General features: G+C 41.2%; 2 protein-coding genes across 4 annotated transcripts in view; one reads left to right on the forward strand and one right to left on the reverse strand.

The window, feature by feature from the left end:
* Positions 1 to 4,519, reverse strand: part of LOC115358840 (growth/differentiation factor 11) — a 28,294-nt gene extending 23,775 nt beyond the window's left edge. For both annotated transcript variants that reach the window (XM_030050917.1, XM_030050916.1), the window contains exon 1: positions 3,767 to 4,519. In XM_030050917.1, the coding sequence (XP_029906777.1) occupies positions 3,767 to 4,181 (415 nt within the window). In that variant the 5' untranslated portion in view covers positions 4,182 to 4,519. The remainder of the gene's footprint in view (positions 1 to 3,766) is intronic.
* A 3,685-nt stretch (positions 4,520 to 8,204) lies between these two features.
* Positions 8,205 to 14,271, forward strand: LOC115358845 (leucine-rich repeat flightless-interacting protein 2). Of its 2 annotated transcripts, none has more exons than XM_030050927.1 (6): positions 8,205 to 8,420; positions 8,771 to 8,845; positions 10,258 to 10,296; positions 10,818 to 10,979; positions 11,227 to 11,310; positions 12,504 to 14,271. In XM_030050927.1, the coding sequence occupies exons 1-6, from the start codon at positions 8,322 to 8,324 to the stop codon at positions 13,026 to 13,028; spliced, it is 984 nt and encodes a 327-aa protein (XP_029906787.1). In that variant the 5' UTR covers positions 8,205 to 8,321; the 3' UTR covers positions 13,029 to 14,271. The 2 variants fall into 2 exon arrangements, with proteins under 2 accessions (XP_029906787.1, XP_029906788.1); XM_030050928.1 differs by having other exon boundaries at positions 10,261 to 10,296.
* Positions 14,272 to 15,356: the final 1,085 nt, after the last annotated feature.

Genomic DNA, 15,356 nt, shown 5'->3' on the forward strand with positions numbered 1-15,356 from the left:
AAATTACTGTCACGGTACAGAAAATAGTGTACTCAAGACAGGAATTACAATATACAGTACACTTTTCAGTGAAAACTTTAACTGGGTTCTTGTACAACTGATGAAAAAAACATGAACAGTGGACTTGGTCCTCAGAAGTCAAAGTTCTGTAACAATTTTCTTGGTGCTCTGGCAGAAAGTTGTGGTGCAAGTATCTTCAGTTGTTATATGGTGATGACTTCACGTTCACCACATATGTGGTTCAGTGGGCATTAAGATGTACAGAGAGGGAGAGAGAGAGAGAGAAGAAAAGGAAGTTCTTGATGGAAGAGGAAGGTCTGGTCTAAATGCCATAGACAGGTGACAAATGAGAGGCTGCTGGGGTCAAAACCTCACCCCACCTCGGGCAAGACAAACTGCAACACAATACACACCTGCACGTGTATTCCCATGCACACACACTCTCTTACCTACACAAGTGCGAGCAATTCAGCTCATCTGAAAAAGGCATCAAAGAAATCCATCAAATGTGTCACACATAAATACATGAGCACTTGTTCACAATGCTGCATCGCAAACTGACCACAGAGAGAGCCGTTAAACTGCTGAAAAACACGTCATCTCATGTGCATGAACAGCAAGCTGAATAGTTACCTTCACAACACACTATGGAGGGAGACGTTTTAGTACATAAAGTGCCGCACTACGATATAAATAGCCCTACTTTTCCATGAAATTTCATAGTAATTAGAGACCAGGAAGCATGGACCATCTCAACCCCCACTGCGGCACCCACGTACCTTGAGTGAATACTAAGAAGCAACTCTGGCACAGGTCCAGTTCAGTATGTACTGTGTGAACCCACATGGCCCATCAAAGGCAGTGTGCACGACCGTGAAAGGGTGATTGGGTTCGAGGTGCGCAGGGAATAGTGTTTGAAGTCCTCCTTCTATCAGAGAGACAGAAGAGGCACTTTTAATCCTGTGGGATCACTAAGGCGCCACAGGCAAGAGAGAGATGCACTCATTCTCTCAACTCTTCCATGAGTACCCGAGAAAAAGAGCGAAGAGGAGAGGGGGCTAACAGGGAGGAAGGTGGGGGCGGGTGGGGGCGAGGGGAAAGAGAAGTAGCAGATGATAAAAAAAAAAAGCTGCAGCTGATGTAGAGGGATGAAGCAAGCAGAATACAGAGGAAATGAGAGACCTGAATGAAAGTGAAGTGCTGCACCGTGACAATTACAGCAGCAATGTCAGTTATTAACTCCTCTGACTGGCAGGAGGCACTTAATAATGTTTAATTAATCAACAATGGATTATAACTGTAAAATTCTTTTTTTTCCCCACCTATATAAAATATAAGAGAGGTGGTCGCCATGCAGTTGGAGGTGTAATCCAGAATCAAAATCCTGGGGCTGTGGTGCAAAAACCCAAACTGTCACTCTGACCAAGGAAAAAACATTGAATGGTGGAGGATAGCAATCACTTAACAGAGGAAAATGAAGGTACAAGAAGTCTTTGCACGGTGTGTGTGTGTGTGTGTGTGTGTGTGTGTGTGTGTGTGTGTGTGTGTGTGTGTCCGTGTCAGGCAAAAATATGACTTAAAGGTGATGGTCCTTTGTGATTTCTCTTGTGATGGACAGCAGCAGAGACATTTGAAATGCTTGCCTGGCCTGCAGGTGAGTGTGAGTTTCAACATGTCTGTGTGGACAGGTTGAGAAAGAATAATCAAATATGGGATAAAACAGGACAATAGAGAGATACCAGCCATTATTCTAGTTGTGAATGAAAAATATGCATGTCCGTGTGTAAAAATATGTGTGTGCTTGTGAGTGAAAGATAAAGAATCAGAGCAAAAGAGAGAGAGAGGGAGAGAATAATCCTACAATAAGACCCGCAAACAAACCTGAGCCATAACATTGCTCTCCCATCTTAAATTGTCCCTAAAACAGCTGCAAAATAGTAAAAAAAAAATGGTGTTAAAAGTGAACTTATACATAAATCAAGTCCTGGTTTATGCTTCTGTGATTCAGGAGTGAGATGCAAAACCTTATTTACAACACTGAATTCCTGAGCCATCAGCTGAACAGCATCACTCCAGCAAAAACAAGACTCAGAGGACAAAAGTCACAAAATGATGAGGGTTATAGAGATTTGTGCAAGTGATTAAAATTAAAAGTGATTTGTTGTTATGGTTCAATAGAAAGAGTAGTCTACTGGAGATGAAAAAGGAGATATGAAACTCATTTTAGGCTGCAGTAACATGTAAAGTTATTGTAGTATAATCAAACAGACAGGTAGGGTTTGCATGGCAGAATTGAAGGGTATAACTCAAATATACCCTTGCTATTCTCCAAACTAAATAGGCCAGCTTACATTTAGCTGAGATGAAAAAAACCAAAGCACCCAATGCCCTTTCAGCATGTAGAGCACCAACTAACAAAAGCTAAGTCGGTGCATGTCAACTATAAAACATGTCAGTGTGTGCAAAAAAAATAAATAACTACAATTAAAACCTGAGAAGTTCATTATGCCTTTGCTCACAAAGTCTGACAACACATGAGGCCAAAGTCGCCTACACACAAGCCTATCTTTGTTCACTCGTGGAGAAAAAACTGATTATTTGGAGGGTATTTCATCCGCCTTGTGCAGAATATATTATGTGTGTAAATGTTGTTGAACCCCGCGATTCGCCAGGAAAAGGTCACACACTCCCCTCGACCCCAAGTGATTCTCTGTCTTTGTGTACTCGTAGTGAAAAAAACGAGCTGCGCCTATAAACTTCGCATTTAAAAGGCAAGTGCGGTCGAGGGGGGCCGCTGCATGAGGGAAACAATGGCAGCTTTTTGGACACACTTTTTCTCACTGCGATGAACAGCAGGGAATCCGGTAGAGCCTCCTATAAAAGACCGATAGAGCACAGCTGCCAGGGTTCAACTGCAATTTTATAAAATGTCTCTCAGGGCCTGTGGTTTATCTGCAGATTTATATTCAAGGACCGTGTGGGGAACTAATAGTGGGCAAGTTCTTAGGGGCAACAATCCGGGGGCCTCTTGACAACAAAATGCAATAAAGGGGCCTTTGCAAATAAAACAAACAAACAACAAAAAAGACAAAAGTTGCAGGGGATGCAACTGCCAACCAAATGTTGCATTATCATTATTGATTTACGCACTTGACATTCAAACGTCTGCTGTGCGTCCGTTCAAAGTCAAACACAAATAAAGGCAACATCCATCTGAAATGGACAAGTTTTTAAGACGCAGCCGGCCCGTGTGACAGCGCCGCTCCGGAGCCTGGGAGCAGCCATGGCCCCAAACACCAGACACTCCGTTTGGCCTGTCAGCCCTTCAGGCAGGATCGTGTTAGCAGGTGCTCAACGCACAGCTCGATTATCACCATCACCATCATCATCATCATCATCATCATAAGCTAGACAAAAGCAATTCAGTTAATAGGCCATAATGGACCTATCTGTGTTAAAGTGACGAGGCTCTTTACTGATTATTGATTTATCAAGTTCACACACAATCCCTATTTTGACAACCGTGGCCAACAGTTGACCTGGGCCATTTGTCTAATGTTATCAGAGTGGACCCACGACACTTGACCACACAATCCTAAAAAAAAAAAAAAAAAAAGTAGGCTAGGTCACTGACCGGAATGAGCTCCAGTAGCCTATAGCTGGACTACCCACACATGCAAGTCCATCTATCTGGTCAACGTGCGTTTATAAACATCCACTTAGAGGATTAGTTTGTGTGTTATTTTGTTTGTAAAGTGTCACTCACGCTCGGAGGCCATGGTGATGACGGACTCCGTGGTGGCGTGATATTCATCCTCCTCCATAAACTCATCCTGGGAAGACGCGTCTCCCTGGAAGTCATGATGGTCCAGGAGCTGCTGGAGCGGAGGAGCCTTGGGTAACAGCTGATTCACCACCTCCCGGCTTATATTGGGCGCCTGCTTCAGACGCAGCTTGCTCAGGATCTGGGACTTGATGGTCTCCAGCCTCAGGACTTTGCTCTGCTCCCTCCAAACACACGCAGAGCATTCATGGGCTCCAGCGTCCTCGTCCAGCAGAGACAGCCCGGCATCCGTGGGCATCTCGCTGGCAGGAGGCAGCAGCAGATTGGGCTCATCGCTCCCCGACTGTCCCAGGGAGATGAGCACCATTAAGCACAGTAAAAAGTTGTACCTCGGCATGACGATGCGCTGATCAGGCGACACAACTTTTTTTCTTGACTCGGTTTATCCCGTTATTCTCTGATATGTGTGTGCCGCTTCTTGCCTTATCCTACAAAAGGTAGGCAATCTGTGATATTCATCTATTCCAATGCGATCACCCTTCAGATATCTTTTTAAAGCAGGAGCTTTAACAATTTAAACCAAAAAAAAAAAAAAGTGCGTTCCAGTGTGTCTCGTTATAGGCTGCTTTGATTGAAAGTAACTAATTATCTCTACATGCATAGCCCGCTCACATGTACTGGTTGTTTTGGGGTCCCCTATCAGATAACAATTTAGTCCATAGAGGTGTGAATGTTCAGAAGTGTCACTGAAAAATGTGCAAGTGCGGTCAAAAAGGGGCTCTTTATATATCTCCGCTACCCGGTGTCGTAATCCATCTCCATTGGCTAAGATTGCAACAAAAGGCTTTTAGGTCTGTCACCAAGTCAAGAGGGATAGAGCGAAGGGAGGGAGGAAGCACCATTATGAGAGTATAAATCTTTGTACAGTACAGAAACAATGTCTCAAATTAGAGATATAGCCCAATTAGGTTATTGTGTCATGATGGTGACAGAAAGTAGACCACTGATCCTGTTGCTGTGAATGATTTATACTACATTGGTGCTACTGAATTATGGATTCCTTACGAAATCTCAGCATTATCTCATAAATTACATACAATTTCTCAATATTTGTGGTGTATTTCAGCAATAAAGCTGTAGTCTTACGCCGCAATTGCAGAAAATTCTTCAAAATGTCATGATAGGCGGAGATAGCTCCGTTAAACTCAACCAGGGAATTTAGAAAAGGCACAAGAGTCTCAAAACTTTACATCGGGTTTTGACCATCAAACCAGACTAAGTCAAAACTAAAACAAAGTAGCCTAGTTCAATAGTTCACCTACGAAAGTTTGGTCTATAAATAAGCCATACTTCAATCCCGGGTCAATAGAGACTTTAAAATTATAGATCCATTAATAAGTAAATATGGAAATAATAAAAAGTTGATTGTTAATATTATGAATGGCTTTGGTAATCCTTCTATACAGTCCTTTGGCAGGCCTGCATACAATTTTCTTTGCACTTTCCAGTATAGATTCAAAACTAAAATTAAATTATAATAATAACAATCATATTATAATCAGTAAAATTGCAAGTAACAAAAGTGCATTGCATTGGCAAACTGCTGCTAAATGCATATTCCATGAGTTAGTTTAATTCTTCATTGATATTTTACATAATGCAGTTTGCAGTTTTATTAAGTTGTATCATAGGCTATTTACTCTGAGAGCCTTTATGTAAGGTTGTCAGTGTCAATTAAAATACTTCAGCTTCTATAAGAGTTTCCCAGCTGAAAACTGTAATAAAATATTGTATCATTTGTGTTTAGACAAACTTTCAGAACTGGGTCAAATATCTAAATGTAAAAATGGCACGTCTTAAAGCCATGAGCTGCCTGCAGTCAGTGAGGCATCAGGCAGTGACCTACTACTGTCATCTGCTGGAGGAAAACACAGTTGCAGCTGCTCTTCTACAGTTCAAATGTGTGGAGGAGCTTATGTTGAAGTTGATTGTCTCAGCCTGAGTTGCATTCATCATTTTTATTTTTATATTTGTGTGTTGTGGTCAGATTAACCATTGATTCTGATGTCAAACAAAAAGCCCAGAAGCACAGATGTTCAGCTGATTTCATCCCTGTGCAGTTCACATTGAATCAAAGCCACATCATCAGCTTGGTTACACTGACAAAGTCTCAGTGCATGGGAGATATAAGCCAATTCATAAGATTTCTTTACATGTTAAAACGGTCACTATAATAATGAATGAAACTGAAAACAGTGGGGTTATAAGGCATTGTTCACACTGCTGCTAAATTCCAGGTTTATACAGGACATACACTATATAGACTATATGGAAGTTTTGACAGAAAAGGGCCTTCCCCAAGCTGTTCCCACAAGGAAGCAGAGAATTGTCCAAAATGTCTTGGTGAGCTGAAGCATTATGATTTCCTTTCACTGGAACTAAGGGGCCGAGGCCGACCCCAGAAAAATAAGCTGATAGATTTATCCCTCCTCCACCAAACTTTACAGTTGGCACAATACTTTGAAACTCAGACTCATCCATCAGACCGCCAGATAGAGAAGCATGATTGGTCACTCCACAGAACATGTTTCCATCGTTCCAGAGTCCAGTGGCGGCGTGCTTTAGAATGAGCCATTCTTCCACCAATGTGTGTAAAGGCAGACTGCATGGCTAGGTGCTTCATTTTATACACCAGTGGCAATGCGACTGAATGAAACACCTGAATTCAATGATTAAGAGGTGTGGCCCAATGCTTTTGTCCATATAGTGTACTTTTCTTAAGAGGAGCCAGTACTCTCATGACAAAAAGAGAAAATATTTAGCTGCTCTGACATGAAAATCTGTGTGAATGTTTGTTTGTAACTGTCAGTGCTACAATGAAATTAAGCTCAATGATCCCCTCAGTTGGGAGAAAGTTGCTCACATTTAAAAGTATTGATTCAATGATCAATAACTTAACAATAACTTCCCAACATTAATATTTTAGGGTGTGTTTTCTCTTTATGTTTTTTCCTGAGATATTATAAATGAAAACTGTATAATCAATCTGGGATGCTCAGTGCGATATACAGTATTAACTTTTTATGATGTAATTATTCTAATATTTTCCAATGTGGCCACTTTCCCTAAATCTGTCTAATCTACAAATATGCCTACCTAGGTAGTGAATTCCTACATTACCCAGAATGCCTTGTGACAGCCCCTAGAGAACAATAATGAGGCAGTGTTAGAGAGCTCAGGTTTTCTAGCTGAGAAAAAGTAAAACTATTCCTTTATCAAAAAACAGCATGTCTGATAGCTGCATTGCATTCTGGTGTTTTGAAATCCCTGTTGGTGAAGAAATTTGTATATTCAGTGTTTGAGGTCTGGTTTCATGATTGAACATCAGCACAAAATGGTGAAAGAAGCCATTGCTCTGATTCTTACCAAGGCATATTATCATTAGCTGTGTTTTTGGGTGGAGTTTTCCTTTACGTAAATTAGGATGCAAAACTCCACTTCCTGAAACTCAAAAAAGAGCATTACTGTCATGAAGTTGGGTATCAAATGTGATGATTTCTCATGCTTCTAAGTCATAAAATAATGCCATACCTTGTTTTTATACGTTTTAATTGTTTGTTTGTTTTTACTCTTTTGAAAGAGATTTGTAGATCTGTGTTTGAAAAGTGCTATATAAATGACAATGATGATGACGATGATGGTGATGATGATGGTTTTTACTTGTATTATAGGCTGTGTTAGTATTAGTGTTGACCTGAGTGACATCCTTTCTCTTCAAACAGAGCTGATCTGCTGCTGACGCTGACTGAAACCATGACCACATGCACCACACCCTCTTGCACGCAAATACACAGCACCACATATATATCATGCTTAACTGGAGTAAAATTGAGCTCATAGTTAGTGCTGCTGTTGTACTGGACTGCATTTTATTGAGGGCTGTTTCCACTATTCTGCCCCCCTCATTGTATATAAATGGGGAGGACAAAAAAATGGAAACACCTCTCAATGTGATGTAATCCAGTATAAGACCTCTGCAAACTACATCCTCAGTAATAAACATGTAATTAAATTTACACATTTTTCACAATTAGAAACAGAGCTGTTGCACTGAACTGCATTAGATTTTACAGGTGGACCTAATAAAGTGCCCGCTGGGTACATATAAAACAATTACATCATGCATGCATTAGGTCGGCTTAATATTAAGATACGCCAACTCCACGTGCCATTGTTGCAGATTTATCATTGCTATTAGTGCATGAGTTTTGTTTTGTGACATGCGCAGTGGTGCACAGCAGAACTACAAATGGCCTCGCGGCGCTCTGTGCTGCAGTCGGCTCTCTGGCTCACGTGTGCTCTTTGCTCTCTCATTGTGTGACTGGTGAGTGCGGGCGAGCTGGAGGCGGTCGCACACGGTTTGGACCCCGTGGCCTTCCGTAGACCACGGCCGGGGCGTCGTCATTAGCCTGCCGTCTAAAACAAACACCAAGCAGCGTTTCGCACAGAGCCTCCAGAGCTCTTTTACCCCTTCAAAATGCACTCGGTTACCTTGGAAAGAAACGGTTCTCCGAAGAAAAGGACTCTTTCTCGGGGAATGAGCGAGGACGAGTCCCTTCGCAGCATTATAAAGGAGGTGAGCGGCGGAGAAAGAAAAAAAAAATCACAGCGTCATTGGCTTCCCACTCTTTTCAACATTTTGTCCATAACGGGAACATTACGTCCGTGTCTGCGTAACGTTTGCTAATCGGTCGTTAGTTTTTCACGTTTTGCTGTTAGATAATCCGGTTATGTGGGTGTTAAGCTAAGACAGCCTACCAGTGAATTAAAGATTAGAGGGTGAGACGGTAGGTGTGAACAGCCAGGGCCCAAGCTCACTTCCCCGTCACTTTCCTCTGTGTAGTGTCATGACAACGATTTTGAATACTGCAGTGTTTGGCTGTGGCAGTGTGTTTGTTTTATATTTTGTTGTTATCCGCTCATCAGACTGAAAGTTCATCCAGGCGTCTGACACGAAGCGACAGCAGATGTGGCACCCTCAAGAAGAGGAGTGACAGCCAGGTAGGATCCTCACCACCAGGGTTAAGGAGCTAAATACAATGTCAGAGACCTTCATTTAAACCCTGCTGCCTCCACACACACACACATACGCAACACCCTTAACACTCACATATGCAGTAATAACACTAAATACTCACATAAATGCATGAAACCCCTGCGCACACACTGTAAATACTGTAAAACACTGTGCATCGCCTGCATGTGTGTGTGTGTTTTACATTGTGTAACTATAGCAACAGCTGTGTCATAGTGATGGGTTATTATTCTGCCAAATGCTGTCCTAGTCTTTTGATTTGGCTTATCAAACAGTGCATTTTTAAGGTGTGAGTGCAATCAAGAATACACAGGCTTGCCATACTGTGTTTTTACTTTCCGATTTAAAGCTGCGTTTTCAGGCAATATAGAGTGTTTTGATACAGCTTTTGTTGTTCTCTGTGGCAGTATTACTATTGGTTTTCAGAGCTGACTCTCTAAATTTGAAGGTAGAGTTGCAGAGAAGTGCTGCGTTGTAGCGTTTAAATAAAGGCACTGCGTCATACATTTTGAGACTTCAGTATAATTATTGTTAACACACAACACCATCCCTGAGAAGACTGGCAGCCACTACCAGTCTGCGCTATGCGTTTTATATTGTGTCCTGCCGGGGAGGATTGCAAAAAAATGAATCTTATCTTTATTATGCAAGTACTAAACAACCTTTTTTCACTTCCAGTTTTTTGACTTGCTTCAACTTTGTGCTATCTTACCGTGGCGACATCCTCTCAGCAACAGGAAACAATGGGGCTTGAAGGAACTGTCTCAATTGTGATGAACAGAAAGTGCCATAAATAGCCGCTACAGTCACACCACAGGCCTTATGCTCAATTTCAAAACACAGCAGATATCAGTCTCTTTTTTTTTTTTTTTTTTTTTTTTTTTGGATGACAGTTCTCTCTATTCTCAAAGGAAACCCATATCTGAAATTAACATGAGCTAACGATACCCGAAACTCACAGTAACAAAAGATATCACATGTGTTTCTGTACAAACAGTTCTGCTTATTTCAAACAAGTTTTGGTTTTGGAATCTGCCTTACAGTGTGACTGTATTTAGGCATATCTCTTGCTGTCTCTGTTGTCCTCCGTGATGATGTAGGCTCAGCCAAGTGTGCTGGGCACCAGAATTATGATGTTTGGCGGCTGGCTTTACTTTGTGCCTTGCACATAAACTGAGATTATGCCTGTTTGTGTGTGTGTGTGTGTTTGTGTGTGTGTGTGTGTGTGAGAGAGAGAGAGAGAGAGAGAGAGAACAGCAGTCTGACTTGTGAACAATACAGCTTCTCAAAAAATGAAATGATTTATCATCTTAATATTTGGAAATGCTCAGCAGCAATGTCATGTAGCTAATTAAACTTCTTTTCTTTTAAATTCCAGCAGTCTGACCAGGATCTCTTCATGGGGCTCCCAGAAATGGTGACTTGTTGTTGTTACTATAATTAATACTTGATTTGATTTGTATTGGTGTGACAGGGAAATGTGGTAATTTGTTTACTTGAGTAGGCTTTTTTCTACCGACTAAAGTTAAACTTCCACAACAGCAGTGACCTCATGGCTGGGTCATGAAGTCCTTCATGTGGTTTGTGTTGGCAAAACATGAAACACTCCATGGCCAGAGTCCATGTAGATTCAAAAAGGCAAAATCACTGCAGGCTTGAAGGTTGTTATTATTTCCTGCAGTGCATATCACTCCATGGTTTAAATGTTAATTAGAAAATATCTCACTGTGGTAGTGTACAGTGTTTCTTTAGATATGCAATTAAACCTTCATACTGGATGTGCTGCAGTGATTGTCAAGGTACCAGATGAGGGAACCCACTGATGATTGTCTCTGAGTGCATGTTGGTGGTTTAATTTAGAAATGCTGCCCACCCACTGACTGGCTCGTGTTCCTCTGAAGCTGCCCACACTGATATGGGAGTGTTTTTGTGATGTAGCTTGAGCTGCAGGCCAGCTATGACGAGGTGGTCCAGGAGCTGCGTGGGCTCGAGGTTGAGCGAGAGGCTCTGTTGTTCCAGGTGGACGTCCTGCAGGACACCCTGGAGGGCGTAGAGGAGCTGCTGGCGGAGGCCCAAAGGGAAGCTGGACAAGCCAGCATGGTACGTCAGCTAAACTAAAACTCTTCAGAAACTCCTGTGATCTAACACAAAAATGCTTGCTTCTGTTTCAGCCACATTAAGGCATTCAACAATTCCCTCCAACTCCTATCAGTGTCTTTGCCCTTTTCTGTTGTGAAATTGTTGCACTTTTGTTCCAGCTAAGTCTAAACATTGTTGTAACCAAGGTTGTGACCGCAATGTGTTTTCTGTCCTTTGTTGACGCCAGTTTGTCTCTCTGTGTTTGTAGGAGTTGGAGCGAGAGAGAGAGGCCAATAGGAAACTGGAGAACATGGTCTGCTCTCTGATGCGAGAGGTGGAGAGATTAAAAGAGGTAATGGGGCAACTGAGAGGAGAGCATTACATAATTTTACACAGACACACATGCTTCCTGAATGTGTGTGTGAAGATTGACTAATGGCTTGTTAATGCAGGCCAACTGTTGTGTAACAGTTTGTCAGGGGCCTGTTGGCTTGTCTGAACTCAACATAACATTTGAACAGGATAAGTTCAGAAGATGCATATTGCAGTCTGCTCTATACAAATCACAAGTTGCTTTATGACTAAAATGCTGTAATTTGTAGTATCTGTAGTTTGTAAGACTTAGAAAATACTTGGCTCTCTGTGAAATATTGTGCACACATGCATGACATGTTTTACCTCAGAAAATACCCTAGAAATGTTGAACATTAGCCAGTTATTTTTCTTCAGCAGGCCCTTGTTAGATTGTGTACAGTCATATACACCAGTTATCAGGTTGATAAAGTAACTGTGTGTGTCATAATCTTTTTAAAGACCCAGCAATTGTGCATTTCTAGGATTAGTGTCACAAGTCATGACAACTCTTATGAAGTCATTTATTTAGGTATGTAAATGTCCAAACAGCCCTACGATAATGCAGCTGGCATTCCAGTACTTGGCATGTTGCAATTAAAGGAAGAATTCCCCAGTTTTCACAATAATATGAGTAACAGAGTAAAAGTGGTTTACAATGATCTATTTCATAAATGAAGTACTGTCCATCACAATCAGAAACAGAAATACGTTATTGAAATTGGGTTAGTTGCAGTTGCTCAAATTCTCAAGAGAAGGATTAAATGACAAGAAATAGAAAAGAGATAAGAAATATAATTTTATCAAAAGTATGAGCATTAAGTGTAAATATGTGCATGAATCCTACAAAATATCACCACAGAAAATACAGAAATCAGAAAATGTGCATATGTAAAAAAGCTATACCTATATATATGTTTTCTATGTACTCCACATTTAACACACTGTGTTTATATATGGCAACTTGGACCTTTAATTTCAGGCCAGTTTTATCCCCTGAGATGTAAAAGGATGCATTTTGGGCAAAATTAACATCAGTAGTAAGCATTTAGCAAAAATAATCAGAATCAATGCTGACCTTCACACAACTGTACCCATATTTTGCCACCACCTGTACGTCCCACATAACAAAATGACAGCCTGATGTGAAGGGGAGTTTTATTGATTAAAAGACATTTTTCTTTGTTCTTGCAGGAGAGGAACACTGCTCCACTCGCTGCGGAGCATGAAAGGGAGGACGAGGCGACAAAACGAGGACACCAAATGAAAAAAGAGCACAGTGAAGTGGCACACTCTGAAAATCAAAGCAGCTATACCAGCAGTAGGGGTCTACCAGAGGAGGTGGGACAGGGGGGAGGAAGCCCCCTGCGGAAGCTCCACAGGATGGTCACTGAGACCCCTGGGCAGATGGCCACTCTTGCACTGGACACCCTACCCACCGCCGGCATCCTGAGGAGGCCTTGTGCCAGCCACCTAGAGGACAGGCGGGATCCGTCCCCTGACAGGAACAATGACACAGACAGCCAGAGTGCCTATGAGGATGCATCTGCTGACACTCCCGAGCTGGACCGGGTGTTTCCGGGCGCTGAGAAGGCGTTGGAGCTGCCCGATGACGCAGACGACACAGTGAGTGATGAGGGAAACCCAGCTGACCTCTGCCAGGCCAATGATTCTGAGCCCCAAAACCCCAGAAATAACGATTTTTGCATCCTGTCTTAAGTTTGCTCATTTTGCTGTCTTGCTTTACAGGGAAAAAGTTTGAAGATCATTCCTGATCAGTTTGTTGATGTTAAAGACTAAAATACTTTGCTTTTGGACTTCAGTAGTTTATCTAGTTTACCTGATATCTGATATTTATATTCTTATAAAAAGTAATGGCCAACAATAACTTTGTCATAATACACTGTAGTAGGATAATCTTGTTAGCCATATGAATCTACCAAGTTCCTTTCAAAGAAATTCTCAGGATCCAGGTGGTTTGTAAGGTGAAATTCCAGTAATGACTACTTATTCTTTGCTACTTAGCGTTGCTCACTACTTATTTTTGTTTTCTTTGCCAATTGTTCTCTTCCACATCTCAAAGGACCAGCAATGTCCGTCTTGCCTGTTTCATTTTTTTTTTTTTTTTTTGCCGTTTGCTAGACCTGGCAAATATTCTCTCACATGCTGTTTTGACCCCCCTCCACTAATCTGTCATGAAAGAATATCTGCATATGAAGAAGAGCTGCCAGGACACAACAGAATCTGCCTGTGTACAAAACAGACTGAGCTCCATAAGTACTTAGAAAGGAACTCTGCTCTTTTGGCCTTTTTACTTTGGAGGTGAAAATTACTATGAGGTGCAGATTGGCATGGCAAGCAATGGAAGAAGAAAGGTACACAAAAATATGGACATTAGAGTTGGATGTTTTGGGGTTTCACATATTAAAGTTCTTAATTTTGATTGTTTGGCATGCCAAAATGGGGTGACCACATACCACGAGGGCTGTAGTTGGTTACTTCTTCATCTTATTCATCTGAGTTATTGTGGTACTTGACATCCACTGCAGCTTGTCTTCGTCATCCACATGGCTGTAGAGCTCACTGTGGGATTTTTACGTCTGCTCTGCTTTTTTAGGAATGAGCTTTTTCCTTGGAAATGAGGCTCAGAGGCTGGCACAGCAGTTGTGCTGATGAACTGTTAATGACTTAAGGGATTTTGATTTTAATGTAAGGGAGAAATGTAAGGGAGAAATTTTACATATTTTACTGCCTCATTTGCCTGATCATATCTCCCAAAGGGTCTTAATGCCTGTGCTGTCTTATTATTGAGAATTTGGGGAAATTGATTTGGATGAATTTGCACTTTTTGAAATTCTTGTCTTGTTGCAGAATTTGTCAAAATGCATTAGTAAAAAAAAAACCCTTTATAATAAAACATGCCTGGGAGAACTAAACAGCTGGCCCAGTGTAAGGCTGTGTTTTCTCTGCTTGCATGGTAATATATTTGCACAATTACAGTGAAACTTGATTAAATAAGTCTTGCTGGATATCTGCTACACACTGTATTTGTAGGTAACTGTAATTTTAAAATTTTTCCTCTTTCTGTTTTATGTTTCTTTTTTACATTTGAGGCAAAGTCACAGAGTTGATCTTTTCCCCGTTCTGGTGATCAGTGACTTGCATGCTTGCCTGAGAATGTATTTTGATTTTCAGTATGCTTATGTATTCATTAGTGTCATTTATTTGTACTTTTGCACGCAGTACCTCTACATATACTGTATATTAAATCATATGTTCAACTGAGTTATTTTCTGATAATTTGTTTAAAAAAAATACATGTTATAAAAGGGATTTCTGTCGTATCTGTGCAAATTGTGTATAATACAGTAATGCCCAGATTCGATCTTTTGCAAAAATTAAGGTATCTCTTAAGCATTGTAAGGGCTTTCAGTTTTGACCAAACACCACATGCAACACACCCATCTGTTCAAACAGTGAGAGGTTGCAGTTTTTATAACTACAGACACACACAGGAGTGTAACAGTAATGAAGAAAAAGCTGAAAATTAAAAGTTGAACTCTCGGGAAATGCCACTTTTATTTGGAACTCCTTTGGCCATGAAAACATGATTGGAAGTGTTTTTTAGGCCATTATTTGTCACCCTTTGTGTCTCACTTTTCCACGTGCCTCTTGTCTTCTCTGGACTGGATCTTGCAGCCGAGTCTCAACCCACTGCTGGCTCATCTTGCTAATGATCAGTTACATGTATAGCCTACATATAATTGTTGTAGCTGCTGTTACACTTTGAACTCGGGACACACATACTCTTGGTTCACTGTACTTTGTTCTCACAGAGATTTCCAAAACAAACTCAGCCACATTATTTTAGGATGTCTCTTGCTCTGTGGTGCCGCTGTGTTGTCAATCAAACTGTGACAGGCTATAAAAATTAGCCTGTCAATGTTTACTGTCTTCAAACATGTAAGCACGTAATTAGTTGAAGGAAACATCAACAATCAAGGGTTGCTGTTGTTACAAATGCTCATTGAGTCATGAATTTTCTCT

Source organism: Myripristis murdjan, chromosome 5, assembly GCF_902150065.1.
Source record: "Myripristis murdjan chromosome 5, fMyrMur1.1, whole genome shotgun sequence".
NCBI lineage: Eukaryota > Metazoa > Chordata > Actinopteri > Holocentriformes > Holocentridae > Myripristis > Myripristis murdjan.

What these genes read in the sequence shown, in the direction of transcription:
- LOC115358845 (XM_030050927.1), top strand. Translation starts at nt 8,322, where the DNA reads ATGCACTCGGTTACCTTGGAAAGAAACGGTTCTCCGAAGAAAAGGACT. An exon ending in TTCGCAGCATTATAAAGGAG is followed by an intron (nt 8,421 to 8,770) that starts GTGAGCGGCGGA and finishes TCCGCTCATCAG; the next exon opens with ACTGAAAGTTCATCCAGGCG. An exon ending in AGAAGAGGAGTGACAGCCAG is followed by an intron (nt 8,846 to 10,257) that starts GTAGGATCCTCA and finishes TTTAAATTCCAG; the next exon opens with CAGTCTGACCAGGATCTCTT.